We start from the raw sequence: 26,173 nt of genomic DNA, 5'->3' as shown, positions 1-26,173 counted from the left end.
TAGGTATTCAAGTAGAAACATTAATGAAAAAAAGTCACATGAAGCTTTATTAATAAATGAAGCCTATTTATTACTTCAAGTGTTAATGGTAAAAAAAATTCAGCACAGCTGTTGCATTTAAAAAAGTGAAACTACATTAAGTACTATGTTTCTAGTTCAGTAAACAGATGAACCCGATGTCCTTTAATGACATAATAGTTGAGCATTATACAGTACATCTTATGAAGACCCGTAAATTAAAGAACTACTTTTTAAATTTAGTGATTACAAAAATTCTGCATTCACAGCTTTAGCTTCTTTTTTCTTCCACGACCATCAGGAGTACCATCCATTTTGCGCTTCTGTGCCTGTAAGGTAAGTTTTTTAAGAAGTTATTGTGATACAAAAAGATTGTAAGCAAGCAATGCATTTCAAGTCAAAGCACATGGAGATAATTTACACCCTGGCAGCTTTAAAATGTGATCAGTTGCAAATGTTGTAAATAGGCAGATCCTCCTCAGGATAGCCGTTGTCTTGTATTCTTTCAATTCTGGAAGAGTACGATTTCATAGAGGTAAAAGGCGTATAGAAGCAAGTAAGGATGTTATAAAGCTTCCCATTTATGAAATGGTATTTCTAAATACCTGTTTAAATATTCTGTGAACAGTTCTAAGGAACTTATTAATCCACCACTTTACTGATTTCTGCACATCTGCAAAGTAAGTTGTGCTGTTTCTGATACAACAGCTCTAGGCAACAACAACTTGAACAACAAATCTAGGCAAGAAAATGGGTAAAGTAGGTATTTCTTTTACAAAACAGGCCTGCTTATCTAGCAGTATTTTAGTCAGCAAAGAGAGTAGTCAAGCATATGTGCTGTTTTCCCAAATCTAGCTCTAGAAGCCCCTTTCATGACTAACTCCCCATACAAAGAAAGGGATGGCAGACAGCAGAGTCTGCATAGGAACACCTGTAAACAGATCTGTAGCATTCTCCAAGTAAGTGGAATGAATTGTCTGCGTTGCCTATGTATCCCTTAGTGGTAAACACAGGATTTCTTTAGGGGTAAAAAATTAATCAAAAGGCCAAATGAATCTCTGGTTTCTTTTACCAGGGTAAACCGATACAGCGTACCAACTCAGTGATCCAGAACAGAACAAGATCATCTGCTCCAAAGCATGTGAGCTACAGTTTAGAACCTAAACTTATTTTCCTTTATTTGACGTCCACAACCGTACTAGCTGAATGACAGTGTGAACTTTAAGCAGCTCTTAACGCTGCCCTATAAGGTTTTTTGTTGTTGTTATTTAAGTAACTTTAGATATCACTTGTCCTAGACAATTTGAAGACAGGGTACTTTTCTAATGAGCTTTTCCACAGAAATGCCTTTTTAAATCTTACCGAAGATGGTTTTGGTCCACGTTTCTTCTTTTCTGCCTTTTCCTTTTCTTCCAGTTCCATGTTTTCTCTTTCAATCAGGGTGATTAAAGTATTGCATCTCCTTTGTAGCTCCTAAATTGCACAACATACTCACTTACTACATTACACAGCCACTTAATGTAAAAATCACGTTAGAATATTAGAAATGCCCGTAAGTAGGTAAAAGTTTTTTGCGGTATCGTGGCAGCGCAAAAAAGGAATGAAATATTTTTTGATGGTTACTGGCTGGCTTCACAGGAATGGATTTGATCACAGATGTTAGCTTTTTAAAACACATTTGTATTTAACTCAAATTCATGTTGATTTTAAAAAACAGTACCTTGGAATTTTTAATTTCTCCTCCCATAAGACTTTTTAGTTTACTGCATTTGCCATCCACTACAGTTGTTGGAAAGTCTAAAAAAATTTTTATGTATTGTACACACGCACATAGCTCAGTATTTCAGAAGCTATTTAATTAGCCTGATGTGTAACAGTGTTGTCATAGGTATTTATGAACAAAAAGCAAACCAGATTAATACATACCATTGCAGTTCTGGACTTGAGAAACCAGTCAAATCTGAATTGCGGGGAGTTTCGGATACACTGTCTTAATTCATCATAGACATTTTCTTTATCAAATCCTAGCTTGTGAAGCATACAGATCAGAAAGCGATCCTCCTCTTCAGTGTAATTCTTCCCTTTATTAGTACCATATGATATTCTTAGCTGGTGGAAAGGGGCTTTATATCTGCCAATCTAAACAAAACACGTAAGAACATATAAAAGTAAGACAGAGTTCAGAATTAGGACAGAACTGTTTTATATGAAAAGCAATACATCACATGAAGACAGGCAGATGAACAAAATACCAAGTTAGAAAACTAGATCTTTTATGATCTCTCGTGCTAAGTCACCACATGTAAGGAACTGTGGGTTCTAGATACTGCATTTACCAATACCATCTAAACTGGGGAATTCTGGTTTAGACAACAGACAGCTTTGCCTGTGATCATTTGATTAACGGCAGACTGCAGACCTGTCACTACATTTGAAAATAGTCAAGATCTGCCAGGCTTCAAATGGCAGTGATTCGTTTTAACACACAAATCCTCAGGAATAGTCAAAATCAGAGTAAGAATAAAAAGGTACATGAGACTGTAGCACATGGTTCAGCTGCATTCTGGTTAATTGACTCAGACACTGTTCTTCCCCTGACTTCCCTAGAAGAGGTAACTAACTAGTCAAACCTGAAGTGGGGGCAGGGGGGGAATTCTGATACACTGTCTTAATTTACTACAAATCTGTTGGTTACCAAACCCTGGTTGGTGAAACATAGATGTGAACGAAAGCCTGCTCTGCTTGGTAAGTCTTCCCTTTTTAAGTGCTCTAAACAACACACATCATATATATATAAAATTTTCAGTTACACAGGTCCAAAAGAAATTCTGCTTCTTCAAGAAGCAGGTAGTTATTGGGAGTTTGTTATACAGCACTATGAACAGTTTGTCCTGTGATAAAGAAAGATGATTGTAACAAACAACAGGTTAGGCCATACCTAAAGTTATCATCATAGTTATCAGCCAGACAGCAGTTCTATAGAATGGAAAAGCTATAGGAAGCAACTGCTGAGGACTATGCAAAAGAGGTAAATACCAAGCACAACATGTTGTCTTCATACATTAGTAACATCGGCTAGACATGGAGTCACATCGGCTAGACATGGAGTCCTGCATCTCACCTCACTGGCACAAGGAAATAAAAGCAAGCAGCACAGCAAAGATACCTTTGTATCAAGCGCTTTTTTAATGCTGATTCGTCGCTGAATTCTGGCTTCTCCTCTTTCTATCTGAGCCATGATCTTCTCTATGTCTTGGAGTTCATTGCATCTTTCCCAGAACACAGCTAAGAAAAGAACAATTGGTTAGTTTCTTATCATGCATCCTAAAAGTTAGCGGTTTTTACCTTTAAAAAAAGGTGTTAGATGTTACTTCCTTTTACCAGAACTTACTGCTGTATAAAAATAGGCATGCCTTTACCCAATCAGGAACCTTCACTTTCTGATATCATGTGTTGCAGTATCATAAATACTATTTTGAAGGGGGTAGATATAGGAATCCTGAGTTTAAATGAGGTGTGATACAGGCCAGAAAGGTTTTAGTTAGCCAATCTCAAAGAAAAAAGCTTCTTAAAACGGAAACTGATATAACAGCAATACATTTTTACAGAGGGAAGCAGAAGGGCAACTGAGTGGCCAAAGACAAGAGCAAGTGTCTAAAAGACCACTAGGTGTTTAAAAAAAAGGTTTTTTTAAAGAATTTTTCCTATCTGTAAACTGCTATATATACACTTTTAGAATTTTAGCCCCAGGACCTTGCAGCTGCACTACAGTAGAAAACACTTCCGAGACATCAGAGGTAAGTAGCCAAGTGGACTTTGGTTACAAAATCCAATGGTCATTATATATTCAGTCACAAAATGTTTACTGTATCCCACTCTTGATGAGGATGAGGTAATAAAGGTATAAAGATTCAAGAAAACTACTGGTTAGTGAATACAAGAAAAAATGACATCTCTCCAGCTAAGCATTGTTTCTCAGCATTTCCTTTTGCAAAAATTAACAAGAACTCAAGACAGCACTATCCGGTTAGAGTAGATTTAGGATACATTAAAGTTTACATGCACATTTTAGTACAGCTTTGCTTCTGCAGGGGCTAAACATGGTAAAAATCTAGATCAGTAGATCCCAAATCCATCAGTACAATTCTACCCTGAAAGTCTTAAAGAGCCATGTAAGAAATTCTCAGAGGTAAGATGTTACCATGTTCATAGCCAGTTCAAACTAGGAAAGCAGCATTAGATATGGACTCACTCACAGAGCTGACTACTTATAAAGTAAGTTACCTGAGTACTCAATGACTTCCTCTGGGGTTTTTCCTTCTACTTCTCGTGCTATATTTTCAATGTCATCACGGCCCCACTTCTCATTAGCTTTGATGAACTGGTTAAAATCTCTCTTATTCCAGTTAGTGAATCCCTTTATAGCAATCAGAAGGAAACATTACACAGAAGTTCAGTATTTGTCTCTCTCCCAATTTGCTTCAATAGATGTCTTTAAACAGCCTGTAACACTTCCATCAATTCCAACAGTATTAAACCTCCGCTTTCTCGGCAGATAATGTTTGTTAGCATAAAAACTGTTTTTTATACTGCAGTCACTGTAGTCTCTCTATCTATCTAAATACTGCATAATGATTAGTACTGGTTCTCTGACTACCTACTAGTTTTGGATAAAAGAGTCTTCCGCTCATAGATTAATCCCTCCTACCAATATTCTCTGAAACAGAACACGGGATCACTTTTTGAGAAGAAAAATCCCACAAGTGAAGCAATAGTCTCTATAATGGTTTTGTTTTGTTAAAAAGGCCCACCGAGTGCCTCACAGATGCCATCAGCCATTTTCCCTGGTCACCCTCCCTCAGGTGGTCTAAAGCTATCTTGTGATGGTACTCAGTAGGGACAGAAATAGTACTGCTGAAGTTATCAGCTGCCAAAAATAGGCTAGTTTCATATTAGCAATAACTTTTAAAAACAGTTGGCAGTAAAAATTCTGCCAGCCATGTTATGATTTAGCCACAGCTTGCTTGCTTGATTGTATAGTTTTTAACAGTGAACTGTTCCAGTGCATTACTACTCAAGCAAGAGACCTTGTCCTGTAACTCCCCCCACCAAAAAAACCCTCATGTAAGGCCTAACAGGCACTAACCTGTTTTAAATGATTTAAATGTATGTGCTACCTAATTATATACCTATTCAGCTCATATCCTCTTTAAGAGAGGGACACTATCCACTGCCAGCCACAGTTTAGGAAAACTGACCATTCATCCTGCAGGATTCACTTCCATATGGGAGTGATACTTTGGCAGAAGATACACTTTAAATAATGTGGCAAATAATAGCACATTCAGCTCTGCAGCTAGCCTGCAAGGTCCCACAGCTGAGGAAAGATGTCACACCCTACAGTCAATGCAAACTTGGGAAGCGAGACTCTGACACTGGGCTAGTTCTTACTCTTCAGCCTTAAAATACACAGAACACAGATCAGACTCAGAACAACCCGAGCACACTAATTCAGTGCACGTTCTTCAAACATACCCAGGCTGATGACAAACCTAATGCACTAAACCTCTTTTCAGTCAGAATCAAAACTTGCAGCTGCGTTAACTCTGGCACGTGTGAATCAATGACCAAGAAATGTTCCTGTAACACTGTGAAACACAAAGACAGCTTCAGCTGATTTCCATCTTGCTAATTACCCAACCATACCTGGGTTAGAAGTTTCTCTTTTTCTTCTAGTTCTTCATCATTAAGTGGTTCAGCCTCATCAATCTTAAGCTGCTCTTCCTTTTGTGCTTGGGCTGCGTTTGGCAGATCAGGGTTACGAGGTACCTGAAAGATTTTGCATTTTGTAAAATTTGATTAATTTTTCACAGATAATTGCTAACCGTCACTTTTCTGTTAACATAACCTGATCATTTGTTCAGCTCAACATGACTTTATTATTTCATTTAAATTAGCGTGAAAGGCAGGACAAGTACATATTCTCCTACTGCTGCAGTAAACTGTTGCAACACGTGAATTCTTCAGTTACCTTGTACCCAATTGTTTTCCTGTAGTAGAGAATCTCTTTTTCCAATAGTTCAAACAGGCGTGGAGGAAAGAACTGAAAGTCCTGTACATTTGGCTGTTTTGGAGGCCGTGGTGCCTGAAATACATACAAAGTTTTTATGTGACTCCATTTCACATAAAGAATCTGTTTGCTTGTAATAACTGATTTCAGTTCATGAGCAAAAAAAAAAGCTTTAGTTACAAAAATGCAGTCTTAACAAAGGAAAAAAAAAAAAAAAAAAAAAGCCCACACCATGCAAGAGACAACTACAACCACGAAGAATTCTAAGAGTGAAAGACCTGTGAGAAAAGGGGAGAGGGTCTTTTGGGAGGAGGAGGCGGCTGGGGAAAGAGTCACATGTGCATCCCCTTGAACAAAGTTCAGGTGTTCTGAGCACCACTAAGGAAATCTTCCACAGGTATGGAAAAATCACAGCTGCTTCAATAAAAGTAAAATAAGAAACACCTTGGTCTCACCCTCCTAACACCTTACAAGTTTCATCCTGCTCTTACTTTTTTCTCACAGAAGTTTGTCTCAAGTCCTTTGGTTTTTTCTAAATTTCAATCGCCTCCCCAATTTATAAAAGTGAATAGAGCAGTTTTTATCAACAAAGACCAATTTCTCACTTTCAGCTTTAACCATTTATCATCCATATTTGAACAATTTATTTTTTTAAATTGGTCAACTCACCTTGGGTGCTTTTGGCTCACTGACTCGAAGAGCCTCTCTGAAGTAAGCATCCACAGCATAATTGGCTTTTCTTTCTCGTTTAGGTGGTTCAATCCACTCTGTAAATGCCATCTATAAAAACAGATCCCACCACCCCAAGAAATATTAAGACTAAGGCTTGCAAAATATTCAGACCAGCTGCAAGTATTATACAAAACTAGGTCTACATCTACTTCATTGAATAAGTAATAAAACTTAGAACCTATTTTCATAGATTATGTTGTATTTTAACCAACACTTCTTAAATAAATATGGTTCAATCATACAACTTAGTGCTTTCCTCCAAAAGAGATTTAAATGTTACCTTCTGTTTTTCTCTGTAGTCTTCCCCTTCAAAATTATACACACTGGACTCTGTATCCATTGTGAAATTCCTGAGTGAGCTTTCACCCATCTTTGAAAGTTTTTCATTCATTTCCGCAGTCTTGGAGGGGGAAGGAGAGAGAAAAAACAGTAGCAATTTTGAAACGTACTTCATTACAAAAGATCTCATTTACAACAGTAGAAAAAACAAGCATATTTGACCTATATGGAAACCCTCAATAGCAAAACCCCTATCCTCTCCAGCTTACAATCAAGTTATCATCTAGGGATATACTATCTTGCCATCAGATTTAAGTAAGTCTACAGTTGGGCTTCCATTTTCTTAAACTTTATCTCACCTTCTTTGCACCTCTTTCCAAAATGTGATCAATATCTTCATCTGTAATCTCACTCTCCTTTGAGGCAAACACATGTGTCGCTCCATGTCTAATCATTTGCAGCATTTCATCCTTCCCAAGTTTATTCAGGTTTTGATCCACCAGTCTTCCTGAAGATAAAAGCATTGGAGGATAGCAACTAACTAGAGTTTACCTTACAGAAGGAGCAATACGTGATTTTTATTCCCCTTACATTTCCATGTTAAAGCTATACTCTTTTCTCTCAGTAAAGGAAATTCCAAATGAAGGGAGAGAAAAAAAAGGCGAGCAAAATCTAGACAGGGATCACATACATTTGCTGTATTATACATGAATTTTGTTCAGACAACATCATTTTGGATGTGAGGTCTTCCATATAAGCTTTGTTATGGTGCACATTTTCACAATTTCCAGACTAAACCTTATGAGTCCTTTTTTCAGAAATAAAGTTACTGATTCCCATGAAGTCAACCAAAAAGCTTACATTGTCATCACCTCTCCCCATCTATTAAAAAAAGGCAAGGCATTAATTTTTCCAGTTCAAAGGAGAAGTTGAGTGCTTTAAAAAAAAAAACAAAAAACCACACATAAATCTGACTATACCCACTTCTACTTAGGTATGACTAGGCAGGTAATCAAAAAGTTAGCGAGGAAAAGCCTACACCCCTACAGTAAAATAAATTTTCAAGGATCAGGCCTTTGCACTCTATCTTCAGAGTTCAGCTGAGGCAAAAGCAACATTCCCGTTGATGCTTACTAGCTGATTTCACCATAGTTTACAAGTTGTGAAAAAAAGAAGAGAATCGCATCATATATACAAACAAATCGCCTTCATATACTTGCCTTGCTGAATGACGATGGAATCTAGCCGGAGTTTCATTTCTGCACGTTCCACTATTCTTTCTTCCACTGTATTGTCTGTGATAAACCTGAACACTCGAACAGTCTTTGTTTGGCCAATTCTGTGCGCTCGATCCTAAGCAAAAAAAGAGTAACAAAAACTTCAGTACTTGGTTTCCAGCATGACTATATAATTAGTCTTCAATTCTCACTAGTTTCAACATACTAATTTACAAAACGGAATAGCATAGGTTAGTTAAATCTTTATAGACATTCAGCTGACATGACTACCCAAGGTAGCACGTTCTTATCTGCATTGCAAGTTTTGGGGTGTTTTTTTCAGTGACATCAACACCGAGTATGTGTCTCATACCTAAAACCAGTGTGTGTTTGGGGTTTTTTTTGTTAAATGACACAGGGGAGAAGACTGGCTGCTCCTGACCTTACGTAACCTTCTGTAAAATCAAAGTATTGAAGAAATTATCTCTGTACTAACCAAAAACTACCTTTCTGAAAATCGTTCAGTTGTGCCATGAATATTTCAAGAAAAATACGATGCACACCTCACCTGACTGGCAAATCATTAACAACTGTGAGAATTAGTATTCTGAACATACACCTATAGCAGTAGCTGGAACTATCGCGCTTTAGCTTCCAGACACCAGTTCCATCATTCTTCTGAACGAATTTTTGCTAGAGTACTTGAGAACCTACAGCTTAACTGAAATAATTAAAAAGAAATTTCCAAGATTTGTCACTGAAAGGCCTCATTAGTCAAAAGATGCTGGTAATTTTTAAATAGCTTTACTTTCTTATGTGGTCAGTAGTGTTCTTGACATTAGTCCCAAGGTTGGAGATGCATGCAAATCTACTTCAAAAAAAATTAAAGATGTTGCTAAAAGGAGCTTGCTCACGTACCACCACCATAAAAGCAGTTTTTGAAAAGTTTAATTCACCTTTTCTTTATCTCTTTTCCAAGGTCTCAGAGAAGACAGTGTGAACACATTCACCTCCACTCCCCACAGAAGTAAAGCTTTATAGTTTTGGGATTAACATGCTAGATCTGGGGGTTTTTTGGTTGTTTTTTTTTTAAAGAACAAAGTAGGCTATTTGCATTAAATACTATTAGGAGTACTGTAGCATATACCCAGCATTTCCCACTGCATAAAACATTGTATAGCCCAAATGTGACTAAGGGTTCCACACAGTGGAAACTGCACTGGAACTGAAAATCAGTCTTAAAAATACTACTCCTGTGCTAAAACAGGAAAAATACTAATTTTTTTTTTTAAATACTACATCATGCCACACATTTCTAGGAAAGTTCCATGAAAAAGAAAAGAACGAACGTTAATTTCCATCTGGATTCTTACCATAGCTTGAAGATCTACTTGTGGATTCCAGTCTGAATCATACAGAATGACAACATCAGCAGTAGCCAAATTGATTCCAAGACCTCCTGCCCGTGTACTCAACATGAACACAAATTTTGAGCTACCAGGTTCATTATATGCATTAATAGATGCCTAAATAAATAAAAGGAACATATCAGTTGAACCAAATGTTTTAAGAGTACAATTTTTACTTAAATAAAATACTTAAAATTTTAAATACCTGTCTCTCATCGTGTGGTGTTTGTCCATCCAGTCTACAATATTCATAATTTCGCCACATACAGTAATCTTCCAAGATGTCTAGGACTCTGGTCATCTGACTGAAGATTAAGACTCTTGAACCTGTTTGGGTAAAAAGCTTTCTTACATTTTCGCCAAAACTTAAGATTTATCAAACTCTGCAAGTTTGCATTACCAGAAAGGGAAGGAGGGCAGTTCCATGTACTGAGAAGAAAAGCAGTTAGTTAGAATTTCAAAGCCCAATATATAACACAGGGCTGCAGCTACTGCCATCGTAGCGGCTGTGTGGGGCTTAGTTGCCAGCTGGGGTTAAACCACAGCAGTCCTTTTTGGTGCCCAAGGCGGGGCTCAAAGGGTTCCAGGTAACAACAGACATGACTGGAGTGGACTAGAGCGAATTCATAGCTTTTACAGCTGTTTAGCTACTAACTGGCAGGCTCCTGTGCTTGCCATGGGGATTGCTTGCCTTACGGTATATTAGAGTCTAGTTAGTGGCTGCCTTTTTGCTTTTGTTTTCTGTTGTACTCCTTACCAAAGTGTTCCCAGACACAGCCAAGTAAGATGATAACACAAAAATAAAAACACCAAGAAGTACAAAGAATGAAATTTTGAAGTATTTGGTTTGGATATAAGATATCTAGAAATAAAGTAAGTTCTTCTTAAAGACTTGTCAGTTTACTTACCTGCCAAGAACAACCTCCAAAAAATGTAAAGGTACAGTAATTTATACACATACACACACAACCATTTCCAACCTACTTGAACGATTTAAGTAAAACACAGAATATTACAAAGCTTCCACTTCCCCCTATATTCTCCTAGTACGATTTTTTTTTTTTGTCCTTTGGACTCAAGGTCTAATAATGAACTCTCTTTTGTTTAAGATGAGTATTCGATTTAAGACCAGGCCAATTTTAATTGCCACGTCTCAACAAGAAGCCACACAGCAGAAAGAAGCCAAGATCAAAAAAAGCAAAGTAACCACTGAATTCTTCTTTTTCAGTCTTACAATGACATATATCGCCACAGCTGCTTGAATGATATCTGGATACGAAGTACAGGTTACCTTTATATTGCCTAAGGCTAAGGTTTGGATTTGGTTTTATTTTTCTGCAATGGCTCCCCAGTCACAAACTTTGCTCCTCTCCTTTAGCCAAGTTACTTCAGTAAGCATACTCATTGAAATAATGAGTAAAAAATTCTGTGGTGACCAAGTTTTACAGTAATGTATTCCAGAGCTTTTTCCCTACTATCAAATAACTTTAAAATAACTGAGCGTGCCCCCATGTTTGCATGCCTTAAAGAATTCACTGAAAAAACCAGGTGCTGCTCAAAATCACATGCAGCAAGACAGACCAACATTTCACAACGGATTTGACTTTAACCTTACATGAACACTTTGAATCTGAAATGGTACTTCACGGCACATCAAAGGAGTGGCTAAAATACCATATGATTATGTTTCTAACAGCTAATAATGCTAAGAAAGAAAACCTAAAGCCCAGACAAACTGATGTTTATGTGGTCTCAATTTAGCTGGGATGAAAAAAGAAAAAAAATTAAAAAAGGAAAAAAAAATCAAAACACCATCACAAAAAAGCCATAATGGACTATTGATCCAATTATTTATGAAGGCACTTCACAAATTATTTTTGTATCAACTACTTAAGATACAGTGCCTGACAAGCTGGTATCATGCTAGAAACCAACAATAATCCTGGCTAAAATGTGCTGGTTTTTGCTCAAGATACATGGAAATATTAAGAAGCACTAACTTTCATTTTTATCATTGAACCAAACAACTCTCAAACAACAACAACAACGAGATGCATACCTTGTTCTTTCAACTTAGGTAGCAATTTGTCCAATACTACCATTTTGCCACTGTTGGTGACCAAATGCATATCTGTTGTGTAAGGTGGACCAGGTTCTGCTCCATCAAAGAGATACGGGTGATTGCAACATTTTCGCAACTGCATGAGGATATTCAACAGTCTCATTTTGTCCAGCTTCCCAGCTGAATTCAATATATCTATATCCTTCATTAAGATTCGTGTATACCTACATCAAAGAAAGAAAAAACTTTTGTAACCCTAAAACAAAGTGGGCCTTTCTTTAAATTATAAGTATAGTCAAAAGCTCACCCTCCCCCTCATTTCATCCGGTAACTCCCCCTGATATGCATGGTTTTGTCATCACAAGTGTCACAAGGAAATATGTATGAGTTGGGAGTACACCAGAAGGAATTAAATCAAGATCCACATAATAATCAAGTCACAAGCAGCACATTCCTTCTGAGCCTTCACCATAGCACAGTCAAGTACGTGAATTACCATTCTCGTTGCATTTTGCTGAGACCCACATAAATTTTAACTTCCTTCTTTGGAGGCAAACTTTTCTCTACGTCAGCCTTAATGCGACGTAGAAGGAATGGTCGTAGCACCTGAAAGAGATTGCATCATTAAACGTATTTTGGAAACAGACAAAAGCAGTGCAGATATTCTCTATCATAAATGCTCAAACACCAGACCTATTACCAGATAATCTGAAAAAGCAATCTATATGGACAAGTTCTTATACATGGGAATATACATGTGCTTTCTTTGGAAGACTCAAAGATTAGGCCAAAATCATCTTTTAGATGGTTCTATGCCCCTCGATTCCTTTTTAATTTTGCTTGACTGAAATATCTGTAGTTTCTTCATAGCCAATATTTTTAATATAAGTATTTCAGAACCCTGAAAGCCAGAACTATCGACCCTTCTCTTCCCTCCAAAACAATTTCCTTTTCAAGACACAGATCATCTTCTGAGCTTCACCAACCTATCCTGAAAGCCTACCATAGTTTCTGGAATAAGCTATCTTAACTAATACTCTGTCACAAGAAGCATTAGACGAATTATTTAGAACCTAACTTAGGTAAACGTAACACTTATACAAAAAGCAGAAAGACTTACCATGTGGAGACGTTCCACCAACTTTTGATCCCCTAGACAGTTGTTTGTATCAAACCATGAATCAAAGTCCTGTATCAACAAAATCACTGGTATGTAAGAGGTTTCCTTTCAAGGTGCAATGTCATTACAATGGTGAATAAATACACCTCGAGTGATTCTCTTACATAGGCAGTAAGTAAAAGAACAAATTACCCTCTTTGGTCTATTTTTATGGAAAGCTCTATAACACAATGTCTTCTGGGAAAAAAAAAAAAAAAGAATCAATATGTGAGTCCTTTTCTGTTGAAAAAGACTCACTCATATCACTCCATTGGACAAATTCCATCTGGAAGAAGCGTACTACTGCAGCATTTGATGAAAAATGAAAAGTAAAATTTTGGTGTAATGTACCACAAGGTTTCCCTTTCTACAGATGTTATGCTCCCAATTCATCAAAACAGTTAAGCACGTCCTTCACTTTGTGAAGTCTATCGGTCATTACATAGTATCTCCCAACTCACAGGAAAGAAGTCTTAGATGAACAATAAGGTAACTTATAGTTAAATATAAGAACAAAGTTAGTTGGTTTAGCCATCATAAAATGCTTAAACATATTTTGAAATGCAGTAGAGATCATCTTCACGTTGTGATTTTAAACACCTCTTATACCAGCTAAGCTCACAACAGCCTTTAAAAATGGCCAAGCTGAGAAAAGTAGTCTACCCTACTATACTTCACATTTGTGGAAACATTTCTAACTGTCAATCTATCATTATCAGTAACTGATACTCCTAACTATATATATTAAGGTCTATTTTCAAATCTGGAAAAGCAGCAAAGTTCATTTAATTTGATTAGCAGAAATGAAGACTTACTTCAGATGAATTAAACACATCTGGCAAAAGGAAGTTAAGAAGTGCCCAGAGTTCATGTAAATTGTTCTGAAGTGGAGTTCCAGTCAGTAGCAGCCGATTTGTAGTCTTGAACTCCCTCACGATTTCTGATAACTGAAGGACATTGAGACATGAGCAAATATAAAAATATTACTAGTCCCCACACCACCACCTAATAATCCACACAAATCTCTCTTTCAGTGAAAGTATAAATTACCTTTGATTTTTCATTTTTAATCCTGTGGGCTTCATCTATAACTAGATATCTCCAGTTAAACTTTTTGAATACTGATTTCTCTTTGATGAGCATTTCATATGATGTTACGCAGACATCCCATTCTCCAGGCAACAACACATCTCTGACAAAGGCAGCCTAGACAACAAGGTGACAGTTAGTTACTGAGGCTTTGTCAAATCTAAACCAAAAACACACTAGCGCCGTTAAAATTTTAAAACAATGTTGCTACTAAACTTGAAAGAAAAGATAAAATTAATTATAGAGGCAATATAACATACAACCATTGTAAAGCTTGACAATTGTGTCAGTGCTGAAGCTGCTAAAACCCTTGGGGCAGAGCAGAGAAGGGATTTCAGCTCTAACTTCTGGCTTTGGAAACTGCACAGCTACGTACACACATGAGGTTTTCAATAGCTGAACTCTAAGATCAAAACTCAAAATTAATTTTCTATTGGCTTGCTTTGGGTTTTTTTAAGTTTAGAAAACAGTAGGTTTTGAATATAAAAAATAATCTCAAGCACTGCTTTATTTGGCTAACTGAACAATTTCTAGAATGCTGACATCCAAGGTTAAAAGCAGACACAGTAATTAGTCAGAATTCAAAACACAGAGGTGTATAAATGTCAAGAACTTCACTCCTATAAGCAAGAAATATACTGAAGAAAGAGTAAGAACTTTTGGATTCAAAACAGATGCACTAAAAAAAAAAAAAAAAAAAATCACAAAATATCAGACCTGGACCAATGACCTCCAGAACTATTTAAAGTTTCATCAATATTTTTGTAATTTCTAACCCAACAAACTCTGAAAATAGAGCTAGATGCCTTTAGAATAAAAAAAAAAATCTGCTGACAAAAGCAGAAGTTTAATGGCACCAGTAATAACTCTTCCTTCCATAAATAAATGGGTAACTCCAGTTGACAGATCTACAGATACACCATCATATTCCATTTTTTTTTTCTTTGCTGTGCTAAAAAAAAAAAAAAAGTAGCAAAGAACTGATATGAAGTAACAAAAAGAGAATGATCGAAATAGTAAGGCCATAAGAGGCTGAACAGTATTCTCTCTTTTAATTGACAAAATTCAAGCCAAATAAGATCCATTTGCGTACCACTTTTAGCAACCAACCCACCTTGCCCCCTCCACCATTAAGCTGACAACTGTTTTCAGAAAACAGTTTCTTAGTGACAGACCCCATAATCCTCTTAAGAGCTGCTGCTGTTACAGCCAATACAATGTACTGTACTAGGTACAGCAGAAAACAAATTACTTTTTTTACAGATTTATATATTCATACAAATGACAGCACTTTACATGAAACATTTTATTTTCCTATTTTAAGATTTATTGGGTTTTGCTGGTCTACACGGTGTATTGCCTTCACAAAAGGAGAGAGAAAATCTTTGGATGAGAAATTATGAGTGTAAAGTGACGAAGCAATAGCTGGGCAACACACATGTGAATTCTAAGCCGGTTATATTTTAAGTAGATAGCACTTGTCTTACTGTTTAACCACTACAAATCCAAGTAATATCCTTCCCTGTGAATGAAAGGTAAAGGTAAAGGACAGCAAGATCACATGCTGGATTCACACAGGAAAAACAACCACATCAAAACTTACTCGCTGGTCTTTGTCACCTATCAAACAAACTGCTCGAAGTGTAGGTACCCATCTCTTGAATTCGTTCATCCAGTTATGTAGAGTGGACTTAGGAACTAACACCATGTGAGGACCAGGAATATTTCTGTAGTGTTTCATATATCCAAGAAGAGAAATTGTTTGCAGTGTCTTCCCAAGACCCTGTAAGAGACCTTAACATGTCAGAAAAAAAGTCTCTTGGGAAACACCTTTAAAAAACCCAAGAGTGAGTTCTGAGTACAACATGGAAGACACAGCAGCTTGTACAAATGAGTGAGATATATTAAGGACAGTGCTACTCACAAAAGGCATCAAAATCTTGGTTAGGAAAAGCTTGCATGGCTTCCCGTATTTAATAAAAAAAAAAAAAAAAAAAAAAGAGTAACATTTTCAAACCTTGGATTATGAAGTTAGAATTTTGCCTTACCTTTCAAATAAGGTACATTCTTAAAAGTGCAAGAAAACATTATTTCATAAAATTTTGTTTTGTAGACTAGGGTGTACTCAGATTATTTATTTAGAGGTCAATGAACTTTACAAACCGGACGTTTGTGTTCTCTTAAACTTGAAATAAAGTGAATAAATTAAGAACCCTGTAAGGAGGCTTTTACAGGCCATGACATGATGTCAGTTCTTGTGAGAAGAAAGCCAAACATAAACGTGAACAGCTGCATATGTCAAAGAAAACAAATACTGAGCTGCTTTAGAAGCACTTTTTTTAAGCGCTCTGTTCTTTATTCAAAAGAAATATTTAAAACTTTGTATCTTCAGCATGTAATTTTAATTAAAACAGAACTGAGGAAGACATGCAAAAACCAGATCATTCATATCATTTAAATAATTCAAAAAGATTATGACTCAAACACATGGGATTTAAAAAAAACAAAAACCATGAATGCAAGTTATTTTTGCTTCTAAAATTCAAGTCTTTGTCTTCAAAATAACCACATTCCACCTGGTGTAAGATGCGGAAAAGTGTTACAAGCTGTGTGAAAAGCATTAAGAAGTTCAAAAGGATTAATATTTAAGAATGAATCAAAAAATATTTGATAGTAAATATTTAAACTTCTCAACGCAAAATGGATTTTGGAATACCACAAATCCAAAGACTTAGGAAGTTTCCCAGTTGTTTTTGTTAAAACAAGCCTGCTCCACTTAGAACTGTACTCAGCAAAAAAAAAAAAAAAAAAAATTCCTCTACTCATAAGCATGTATGTTGAAGAAAATCCTTGATCTATTTCAAAATTAAACATGTTACTAAACAATAATTTAAATTCACTTATCTCTAATTTATCTTGAAGAAGTTTTATTACACAGAAATTACCAGAAGGTATGAGAAATGCAATATACTAAAACAGAATTAGATTTTTGTTTTTCCTTACCTGCTCCTTATAAAAAACAGATACAACTAAAAATCACTTAGAGGACAAGAACATATCTGCCTGTCAAACTACTGCAATTTCTTCTGCATTCATCCCTCATCTTTCAGGGAAAAAAGAATAAAAACAGAAACAAAAACTACTATGGCCAGTGCTGACTGAAATGTTCATGGTCACGGTGTGAAAGAAATTTTAACACAGCTCTCTAGCTACATCGATCTTTGCATCATTTTCCACAGAACATTTCCCACTGGTGTAGCTCTTGCTGCTGAGATCAGTCCATACAGGACACTCATACCCTGCTATCTGCATTTTACCCTAACAACAAAAGGAAGTGTTCCCACATTTGTTGCTCTTTTCATACATGACACTCTCTTCACAAGGGCAGCTTGAGAATACCATAACAAAACAGCTGCAATTTAGAGAAAAAAATAGAGGATGCGCCATTCTATAGAACAACTCCCCTCCACCGAATTTTATTTTTCTAAAGGTTGACAGATTTGCTTTTCATATGCCTATTTGTAAAACTACCTGCACAGTTTATTTAAATTAAGACACCTGTGACACTTTTAACATTAGTAACTTAAAACATACTAGAAAAATAAGATTAGGCAAATTGTATATTACATTTTGTGCTATTAAAAAACCATATATATAGCTGAACTAAAATTGAATTGTATCGCATCTGTACACAAGTCCTCAGAAACATGGGCTATATGCATACCATTTCATCTGCTAGGATGCCATTGATGCCATTTTCATACAAAGAGATGAGCCAGTTCAGACCTCGGACCTGATAATCACGCAGCTTTCCCCATTTAACATCTAAAAGACATGAAAGAATAGACTAAAAGATCTGTAAAAACTTACCAACAGAACAAAATCAAGTAGTAAATTTCATGCAGTTAATTCCAAGGACAATGCAGATTGGAGACAGCAACATGTTAATTTTGTTTCTGCAAGCTGCTCTAACAGCTTTGTTTTCTGCAAGAACCCAAAACACATAGAAATTCTAACTCTATCCCCACCCCCCAAACCAAAACACAGTCGAATGTTAAAACAACAGAATACTGAATTCTCTGTTAAATGAACTGGAAGCTGTTAGGTACTTTAAATTGTATCAGAAGATAGGTTACATATGTAAAAATTGTAAGATGACAGACTTAAAACCAGCTAGCTCTTTTCTACTAACTAAAGTATAGCAAATGGTTTTCTAAAGGACAAGGGTCACTGGACCATCTTTCTAGCCTGACTGAAAAATAAACAGTCCCTCACTAGTACGTTTTGTCCCATTAGACAGGTGCTGGATCTTTTTTCTCCTTCTTCTGTCCTCCAAAATTGATTTATTGTCCTTGGGAAGGATGAAAATAAATTTCATTTTAAACAACATTTTGAAGGAAAAGAACAGGGACAAAAAAAAAAAAAAAGGAAACACACATGATGGAGATTCTTCAAATCGAGTGCAGACGTTAGTTGCCTTGGAGCTTTCCGTTAACAGCTCCTCATCTTCTTCCTGCTCTGTTCTACGATGGCGGTAGCTGAAAAAGTGCAAGAAAGAAGTAAGTTTCTGGCTAAACTGAAAAGATGTGAAACTGTTTTGAAATTAAATCTAATGTCATTGCAATACAGAATGCAAACACCCAAAGAAGCTTCTAGCAAGATTCTTCAGAAGAACTCGTGTTTAGCTGATCAACTGAAATGCTGCTTTTTAACTCTTTAAAGCTATTAGCTTCTTAATAAGATAAGATGACCACATCGTCAGCAGACTCAAATATTAGAGCAAAGTGACTGGAAAGGGATAAACTGTGTGCATCAGTACTGGCCTTTAACTACAAGACAGGGAATGACACTGTATTTAAGAGTTCTGGAACATCTGCCCAATGCTAGATATACTGTAGCCATGTAAGCTGCAATGAAAGTGATCCAAATTTCCAGACTTCTGATTTTCAAGCTGCCTGTAAGATGCAGTATACTGATGTTCTCTGTGAACTCTTACAACTTACAGCCACAAACGCTCTACTTTTCTGCCCCCGCTTTTCTTCATGCTGGTATACTTTTAATCATGATAGTGCTTTACCACCAACACAAAATTCTTACAGCTCCTAGAATTCTTTAACAAGCCGCAACTTACAGGTGGGCAGTTGAAAAATACCACAATTATGCAGCATAAAACACACACCAAAACAGGACAAAAGACTAGCAAGTTTAACTTACGCTTCTAAAGTACAATAAAATCCATAATTACAGTACAAGCTGGCCTACATGTCATCACTCACTCGCCAACTGACAGTAAATTCTGTTTCTCATCCTTCTTTATCCGTGGACGTCCAGGCTTCATTTTCAAAGGTGAAGTTGGAGTTTTCTGAGCAGCAGGCTGAATGAAATGAGCAAACAGCTCAGTCTGCTTCAACAGATACTCAAATCTGTTTGCTCTGTCTGTTTGCTGTTGACAAGGAAAATTAAGTAGAACAAGTGTGAGGCATTACAGTATGTATTCATTCAAAAGAAAAAGCTAACAAATGCTTTTTAAACAATATAGATTCACATTTCTTTATATACATAGCTACAGTAACAAAGAAGAGATGATTAACATCAATATAACTGTTACAGACAGATTCAATATTCTTTTATTGGGTCAAGGCTAGCCTTTGCTACACGCAGTAAGATCAAAGTGGCAAGACAGACCTGCGCTAAGACTGAAATCTGACTTTGGCACAGGTTGCATGAGTGTCACTAGACAAGGCCAGAGGCCCCTTAACAACCTTCTCCTATCAAAAATGATAGTCCCACTCCCAGAAATTTACCCCCATCCAGAATGCACAGGGTTCTTCAATGAACTTGTTCATATCACCAACCTGGCAACAACTATTTTCTACCGCATTAGTTTCCTGCCTGCTCAGTGAGATACACCACCTCACTGTGGTGTCAGATAAACAAAAGAGCTGGCATGAAAGGGGGCGGAGGGAGCACAAGAGCCCATAGCTAGAAGCCAGAACACCTATTTCAGCAGCAGAGACTGCTTAGATATGCTCAGCCTAACTTGTCAGACTGCCCCCTTTGATATGAGTCACTGTTTCTGCTGTGCAAAAAAGATTACAGGAGACAATATTAGCATCTAAAAGGTTCAGTTCCTTTGAGACAGGTTCCATCTGGAATCAACACACCTTCCCAAGGCCACATCAAGACTTCAGAACAGACAATCAAGACGGAAAACAGCTCCAAGCTTAACAGCAACCACTCTGACATTCTGCCAGCTGCCACAACATAACCTGGTATTTAGCAACTTGCACAGTTACAGGAAGTCAGTTTTCTTAGTAAAAAGGAACATATGTTCCAGACTTCTGCAAGAGCAATGCCAGCTCTGTGAGTGTTCTCCTCTTTAAAGCAAGCAGTTCCTGCACTATGTAAAAGACAGGAAGACAGGGGGTTAGAGAAGAAAGAGACCAAGAAAGAGATCCTGTATGTACCACAGAAGAGTCACACTCACTCTAACTATAGTTTAAGCTTGATTAACACAGCTACAATCCACATCCATTGAATTAGAAGTTTTCCTGTCTCTGCTTCACAGGTTTGGGGTTTTTTTTGTTTACTTTGCAACAGTTTCTGAAGCTTAAACTAGGTATGATCTTACTACTATCCAAATTGCTGACCCTTAAATTTTTAAGTACTCTTTTGCACAGCCAGTGAAACAAGAAGTAAGTAGAAGTGATACAGACTGCATTGCAAAAGTTTCCTCATTCTAAAGTTGTAGTGAGGAATCTTCTGCAAGTTTTGGCACTTGCACACACGTCCCTACCACTCGTTTTCATTGCGCTTGAGGATATTCCTTTAAGAGACTAACAAACATTATCTGTATCTTTTAGATAGGACACAGACAAAAACAGGCTGTGCTCTGCAACCTTGAGCTATCCTTCTACCAACAGAGAAACTTTTCCCATTTTCTTTTGCAGTGCATCTTCTGACTATTGCGACAGTAAAACACAATCCTCCTTGTAACTGTGCCTGTCTAGAGACTAGAAGAGACAACTCCAAGTTCACTTTCTTCACTTTGCCAGGAAGTAGCACAAAGAAATTAGCAGAAGACGACTGGGTTATTTTCAGTGACAAGAAGAAACAACACAGGAAGCAGCAAATTATAAGAATCAGTTTCACTTTCCCGTGAAGAAATTCCACATGCAGTCACAGACACTGGAATTACAAACAGGAAGAAGGGAAAACAGGGAGAAACAGAGAAAGAAAATGCGATAAGATGGTGAGGAGTGGATGGCTCCATCTCTTACATTCAGGATATATAAAAACTAAAAAAAAAAGGAAAATAGTAAGTTTCTTCCTATCTAACCTGTGAAGCACAGAATCACCCATCTTCAAAAGCTCGAGGACTCTAACTAGAGCTTCACAAAGAACAAATTAAATTTCAGAAAAAGCTAACAAAATCCCTTTCAGTCTAGACAAAGTAAAAGAGTTGAAAAGTTCGCCAAGGCTTACAGTCAGCACCTGTCCTAAACAGCAAACCTTTCCTCAGCCTCCTGTGAATTTTGAAAGCCATCTTTTATTGACTTTGACCCGTAAACAGTACTGTTTGAAAGAACCTGCCTATTTTGAAGCCCTCCTACTAAAGCGTATTTCAACTGAGAATGAATGCGGTGCCTAATCAATGCCTTATGCCAAACCTCCTTTTTTACTGCTTACCCTCCCCAAATAGAAATTAATATGCTTTTCCTACAAAGGACTGCCACTCCTGCAGTTCAAAAATAAGTCTGGAATTATTTTCCTGTATACAACAGTGATGTAAAAAAGGTCTTAGACTTCAACTGATTCCATACATTGAGAAAATAAGGTAGCAGCCATTTAAGTACTTATGGATGCTTTCCTAGAGCATCTTTCCATTTCCAACCAAGAAAGTGAATACTCAACTCTTCATAATCCCCCTTGCCTACAGGAAGGACAACTCTACAGATAACCTTCAAAAGCAACGTGACAACTTTTTATTACATTTTTTCCCCTAAGACATTTGAATATTTTCCATCATATCATTCTTCTAAATCTAGAGCACCTCAAAGCTGCTAGGACTATACCTCCTAGAAACAGCAAAATACATTAACAGTTATTCTCACAAATGACTGCGATGGAAATGAAGAAAAAGCAGAGGACCAGTGAACAAAATGCTAAAAAGAAGAAGGGTCTGAGGGGTTTTTTTCCTGGATATTTTTTGGTTTCTAGTTACTCAAATATTTTTGAATAACTATACAAAGCTTTATAAATCCAGTCAAGAGATTTCAAACAAGCAGAAAACTCCGTCTATTATAAGCAAATGCATAAGTGCTGAATAGCTGTACACAGTCCCAAATGTTACATACCATTTTCTCTTCATACGTAGGATCTGCTTCCTGGATTTCTTTTTGTTTTCCTGGTGATGCACCCTCAAAGGATTCCTGAGATGGAAAAAGATTACAAAAATATTATTTTCTGAACAAGGGAAAACGCCCATGTAAAGGAGAATAAGCTTGTTTCAAATTACTATCTATCAACATCAGATGGCACAGCCATCTTTTGCTGATTTGATATAGTCAGCTTTCTATTACTTACTGTAAAATTACCTGGAGATGGATCAAAGATCCCTGCCACGGGATGAGGGACAGAGCTAGATCTCTGTAATCCGATTTAGCTCCATCATTAAAGCACCACATCAATGTGAATAAGAGAGACAGCTGTGGTTCAGGAGCTCGGCATGCCGCTTCTAGGGTGCTGAGCCAAAACCCTCTGAAAGCTGGCTCTGGAGAGTACTGGGAAAGAACTAGCTCTGGTCCCAAAGCAAGAGTAATTTCAAATTTTTTTCCTTTTTCCAGATTACCCCAATCCCTCATCATTCTGTATCAAGGGAACAAGTCTAAGTAAGAACCTGGACTGCAGCTTTGTCCTGGAAGCAGGGTAGGAATATAGACAAACTGCATTTTTCCCTTTTTTAGTTCACTAAATCGAATAATTGTTGTTCTCGCCAATGGTACCACACTAACAGAAAAACAAGTTGGTTGGGAGGGGGCAATCCTCCCTCATCCCTTTCCTGCCAAATCCTTCAATTACTCTTTCAGATTGGTTTTTTTTTTTATCCTTGTCTCTCCTGTTATTAGGTTAACTCTTTCCCTGTCATCTCCCACACATAATTTCATCTTCTGTTCTTAAAACCAAAACCAATGGCATGATCCTTCGGTGGTAAACCACGTTAAGGCAGTATATCACAAAACAACTGTTGAAAGGGTGAGAAAAGGAAACAAACAAGATGCCTTCAAAATCATTACTAACCATCTGTTTAATTGAGCCAAGTAAGAATTGAGCTAAATTCAATCTTTACTGGCCGATGTAGAACAAAGGAACAGGAAAGTAAGAAACAACACGAAACAAAGGCAGGCAAAACACGGGATGTTTATGGGCAGGTGTTTCCTCACAGAACTCTGGCAGGTAAGGAGTGCGGAAACAGACGAATCCTAACACAAGTGTTTCATCCACCAGTCAAAATATAAAGAACCAAGCATAAAAAGTTACAGCTAAAGATCTTTTAAACTCATACGCAGATCTTCTTATTCATCTCCCACTGGATTTAGCCAACACCCACCCACCAGTGAGCACAAGCATAGGACCGTCTGAACTTCTGTATGAAATTCACATTTCTCCTGAAACACCTAACATGCGAAATACAGAAACGCAGCAGCGTGCCATCTGATCTCGTCACGTGCAATAAAGATGACAAAACCTTGCAGTTTAGCCGAGAGTGAGAAAAGCAGTCTTTCAGATGATCAGGACTGTCAAGAAGCTATTTGAACTGAAACTTCACGTTATGCAAGGTAATCCCTTCCCCACGCGAAAAGGAACTAACTTAGCAAGCACAGAGAGAGCCCTCGCACACAGGCGCCTCAAAAGCACACGTTTCACAGCCTCTGTGTGCTTTAGCCCCAGCCCGGAATTGCCCTATTTTTGCAGGTTCGAGCAGGACTTATTACCCACAGTCCTTTCGCTACGTGCTCATCCGAAAAAGATGGCATTTGCAAATTTATTTAGATCAAGTAGGTTGGGCTGTACAGCATGACTCAGAGTACAAAACACAGCGCTGAAAGCAGGACCAACCAGTTTCCTCCGACAAAATTAGCATCCCCCAGGAATCGCTCAAACCCCTTGAAATTCCTGCGATAAGCACCTGTGGCCGAAAAAAAAAAAAAAAAAAAGAAAACCCCTCAAAAGAAAAGTTTTGAGCCACTTCGGTAGGGCACAGAACGTTACTGCTTTTTAGAACGTGGGCTCGCTCACGGCAGAAGCAGGAAGCGCAAACGACGGGAAGGCTTTTCGGGGAGGAAGGAGCGGAGGGAAAGGCTACTCGCAAGAAGCGGGTAACGAGCCCGGCGAGAGCTCCGCGCCTTCAGCGCCTACGTGGGTGCGCGGGGAGGATGGCGACACCCCCCCGCCCCCCCGAGCGAGAAGGGGTCTCCCCCTGCCCTCCCGTCACCCCGCTTCCAAGAAAACCAGTAAAATGAAGCGACCCGGAGCCGAGGCCGACCCCGTCTCCCCGCGGCGGCGGCCGCGGAGGAACACGGCGCCCGGGACCCGTGTGCGGAGGTCGGCTGTGAGGGGAGCGGAGGGATGCACACCCCCACCACCACATACCCACCCGCCGGGCCGTTTCCCGGCCCCGCCACCCGCCCGCCCTCCCTCCGGGGCCCGGCAGCGCCGCGGCACACGGCACGGGGCGGCCCCGCGCCCGCCCCCGCCCGCCCCTCCATTGTCTCCCGCGGCCCCACGCGGCCCGGGGAGGCCCCGCCGGCGCCGTCCCTCATGGCGGGCACCTGCCGCCGCGCAGCCGGGCGCCTCCCCGCCGCCGCGTCCCCGGAGCCCGCCGCCGAGCCCCGCGGAGTCGGGGGGGGGGGGGGGGGGGGAAGTCCCCGCCGGGGGGGAAAGCGCCTGACCTCCATCTCGGTGTCGCCTCCGGCCGGGCCGGCGGCGGAGAGGGCTGCCCCCGCGGCCTCGCTGCTGTTGGCGCCCGGCGGCGGCGCGGTCAGCTCGTCCGGTTGCGACGGCGGCGGCGCCTGCTGCCCGGCGGACATGATCCCCGCCGCAGAGAGACAATGCTCCGCCGGGACCCGGGCCCGCGCCCCGGCTGGCTGCGCGCGGGGGGGGAGGTGGCGGCCGCCCGGCGGGGGCTCGGGGAGTTGCGGGGGGGGGGGGGGGCGGCTCGGGGGAGCGGCGCGCTGAGCCCGGTGCGCGGCCGCCGGCGGAGGCCCGTCCCCGCTGCCGCCCCGGCTTTCCCGGCGGGCGCCCACCCACCAACCAGGAACCGAGCCGGCTCCCCGCTCTCGCGAGAGGAGCAGCAGCAGCGCCGCCGGCGTGCGGCGCGGCGCGGCGGGAGCGACTGCGCTGGCGCGAGCCGCCGCCTCGCCCCCGAGCCTTCGCAACGCCCGCCGCCGCCGGGGCGCTGTGGCGTCACTGCCCCGCCCCGTGGCCTCGGAGAGCGCGCGGCCGCGCAACGGCCGGCGGCGGGGCGGGGCCGGGCCGGGCCGGTTCGCGCGCCCGGCGGAGCGTTGGGGCCGCCAACCGCCGGGTGCTGGAGCGCGGTCGTCCCTCACTGAGGGGCCAGACGCGCGGGGCTGAACCTTGTGCCGGCCGAGGGAGCTGCTACGAGAAACAAACGCTGAAGCCGTCAGGAAGGGTTCGTCTTCCGCGGGAGGGAAGCACGGGGCGGTGCTGCGGGCGGGACCAGGCCGCCGGCCCTGGCTGAAGCCCGCGGCAAGCTCGCCGCTCCTCCCGGCACCTCGTGGCGGCGTGTTGGAGCAGCAGCGGTTTGTAATTAAAGCAAGTGACCACAGTGTGTTTCAAAGTAGCATTACTAATAAGGCAGCTGCGCTGACGATATGCAGTAACCTGAGGAAGGTTCGTCATTACAGCTTTAAATGGTTAAAGGGAAGAGCTGGGCGAAAGTTTAACGAACATCACAATGCCGCTATCCCGACAAAGGCACGAAGGCTTGTTACTGAAACGAATTGGTATCCGCATGGCGTGCTCTTCAAAATGAAATGCAAGGAGGACACCACGGCTATGAAATAGCACGTCTCCATAAAAAAACCCCTCCTTTTTCAGGTCAATCTAATAGAACAT

At 39.8% G+C, this 26,173-nt stretch overlaps 1 protein-coding gene across 3 annotated transcripts; it reads right to left on the bottom strand.

The window, feature by feature from the left end:
* Nucleotides 1–45: 45 nt before the first annotated feature.
* On the bottom strand, nt 46–25,354 carry SMARCA5 (SWI/SNF related, matrix associated, actin dependent regulator of chromatin, subfamily a, member 5). Of its 3 annotated transcripts, none has more exons than XM_052816406.1 (24): nt 24,988–25,354; nt 22,393–22,467; nt 19,312–19,478; nt 18,473–18,573; nt 17,760–17,860; nt 15,639–15,818; nt 13,997–14,152; nt 13,762–13,893; nt 12,908–12,976; nt 12,284–12,393; nt 11,785–12,011; nt 9,931–10,052; nt 9,690–9,842; nt 8,316–8,452; nt 7,459–7,603; nt 7,101–7,220; nt 6,758–6,868; nt 6,050–6,163; nt 5,725–5,847; nt 4,303–4,435; nt 3,185–3,303; nt 1,945–2,157; nt 1,381–1,491; nt 46–347 (listed from the first exon to the last, which is right to left on the bottom strand). In XM_052816406.1, the coding sequence occupies exons 1-24, from the start codon at nt 25,123–25,125 to the stop codon at nt 282–284; spliced, it is 3,123 nt and encodes a 1,040-aa protein (XP_052672366.1). In that variant the 5' UTR covers nt 25,126–25,354; the 3' UTR covers nt 46–281. The 3 variants fall into 3 exon arrangements, with proteins under 3 accessions (XP_052672366.1, XP_052672352.1, XP_052672361.1); XM_052816392.1 differs by lacking the exon at nt 24,988–25,354 and adding an exon at nt 22,633–23,102; XM_052816401.1 differs by lacking the exon at nt 24,988–25,354 and adding an exon at nt 22,622–22,689.
* Between the last annotated feature and the right edge of the window lie 819 nt (nt 25,355–26,173).

Source organism: Harpia harpyja, chromosome 2 (genome assembly GCF_026419915.1).
Source record: "Harpia harpyja isolate bHarHar1 chromosome 2, bHarHar1 primary haplotype, whole genome shotgun sequence".
Taxonomy (NCBI): Eukaryota; Metazoa; Chordata; class Aves; order Accipitriformes; family Accipitridae; genus Harpia; species Harpia harpyja.
The sequence above is the reverse complement of the archived record's forward strand: the minus strand, read 5'-3'. Positions and strand labels throughout refer to the sequence as shown.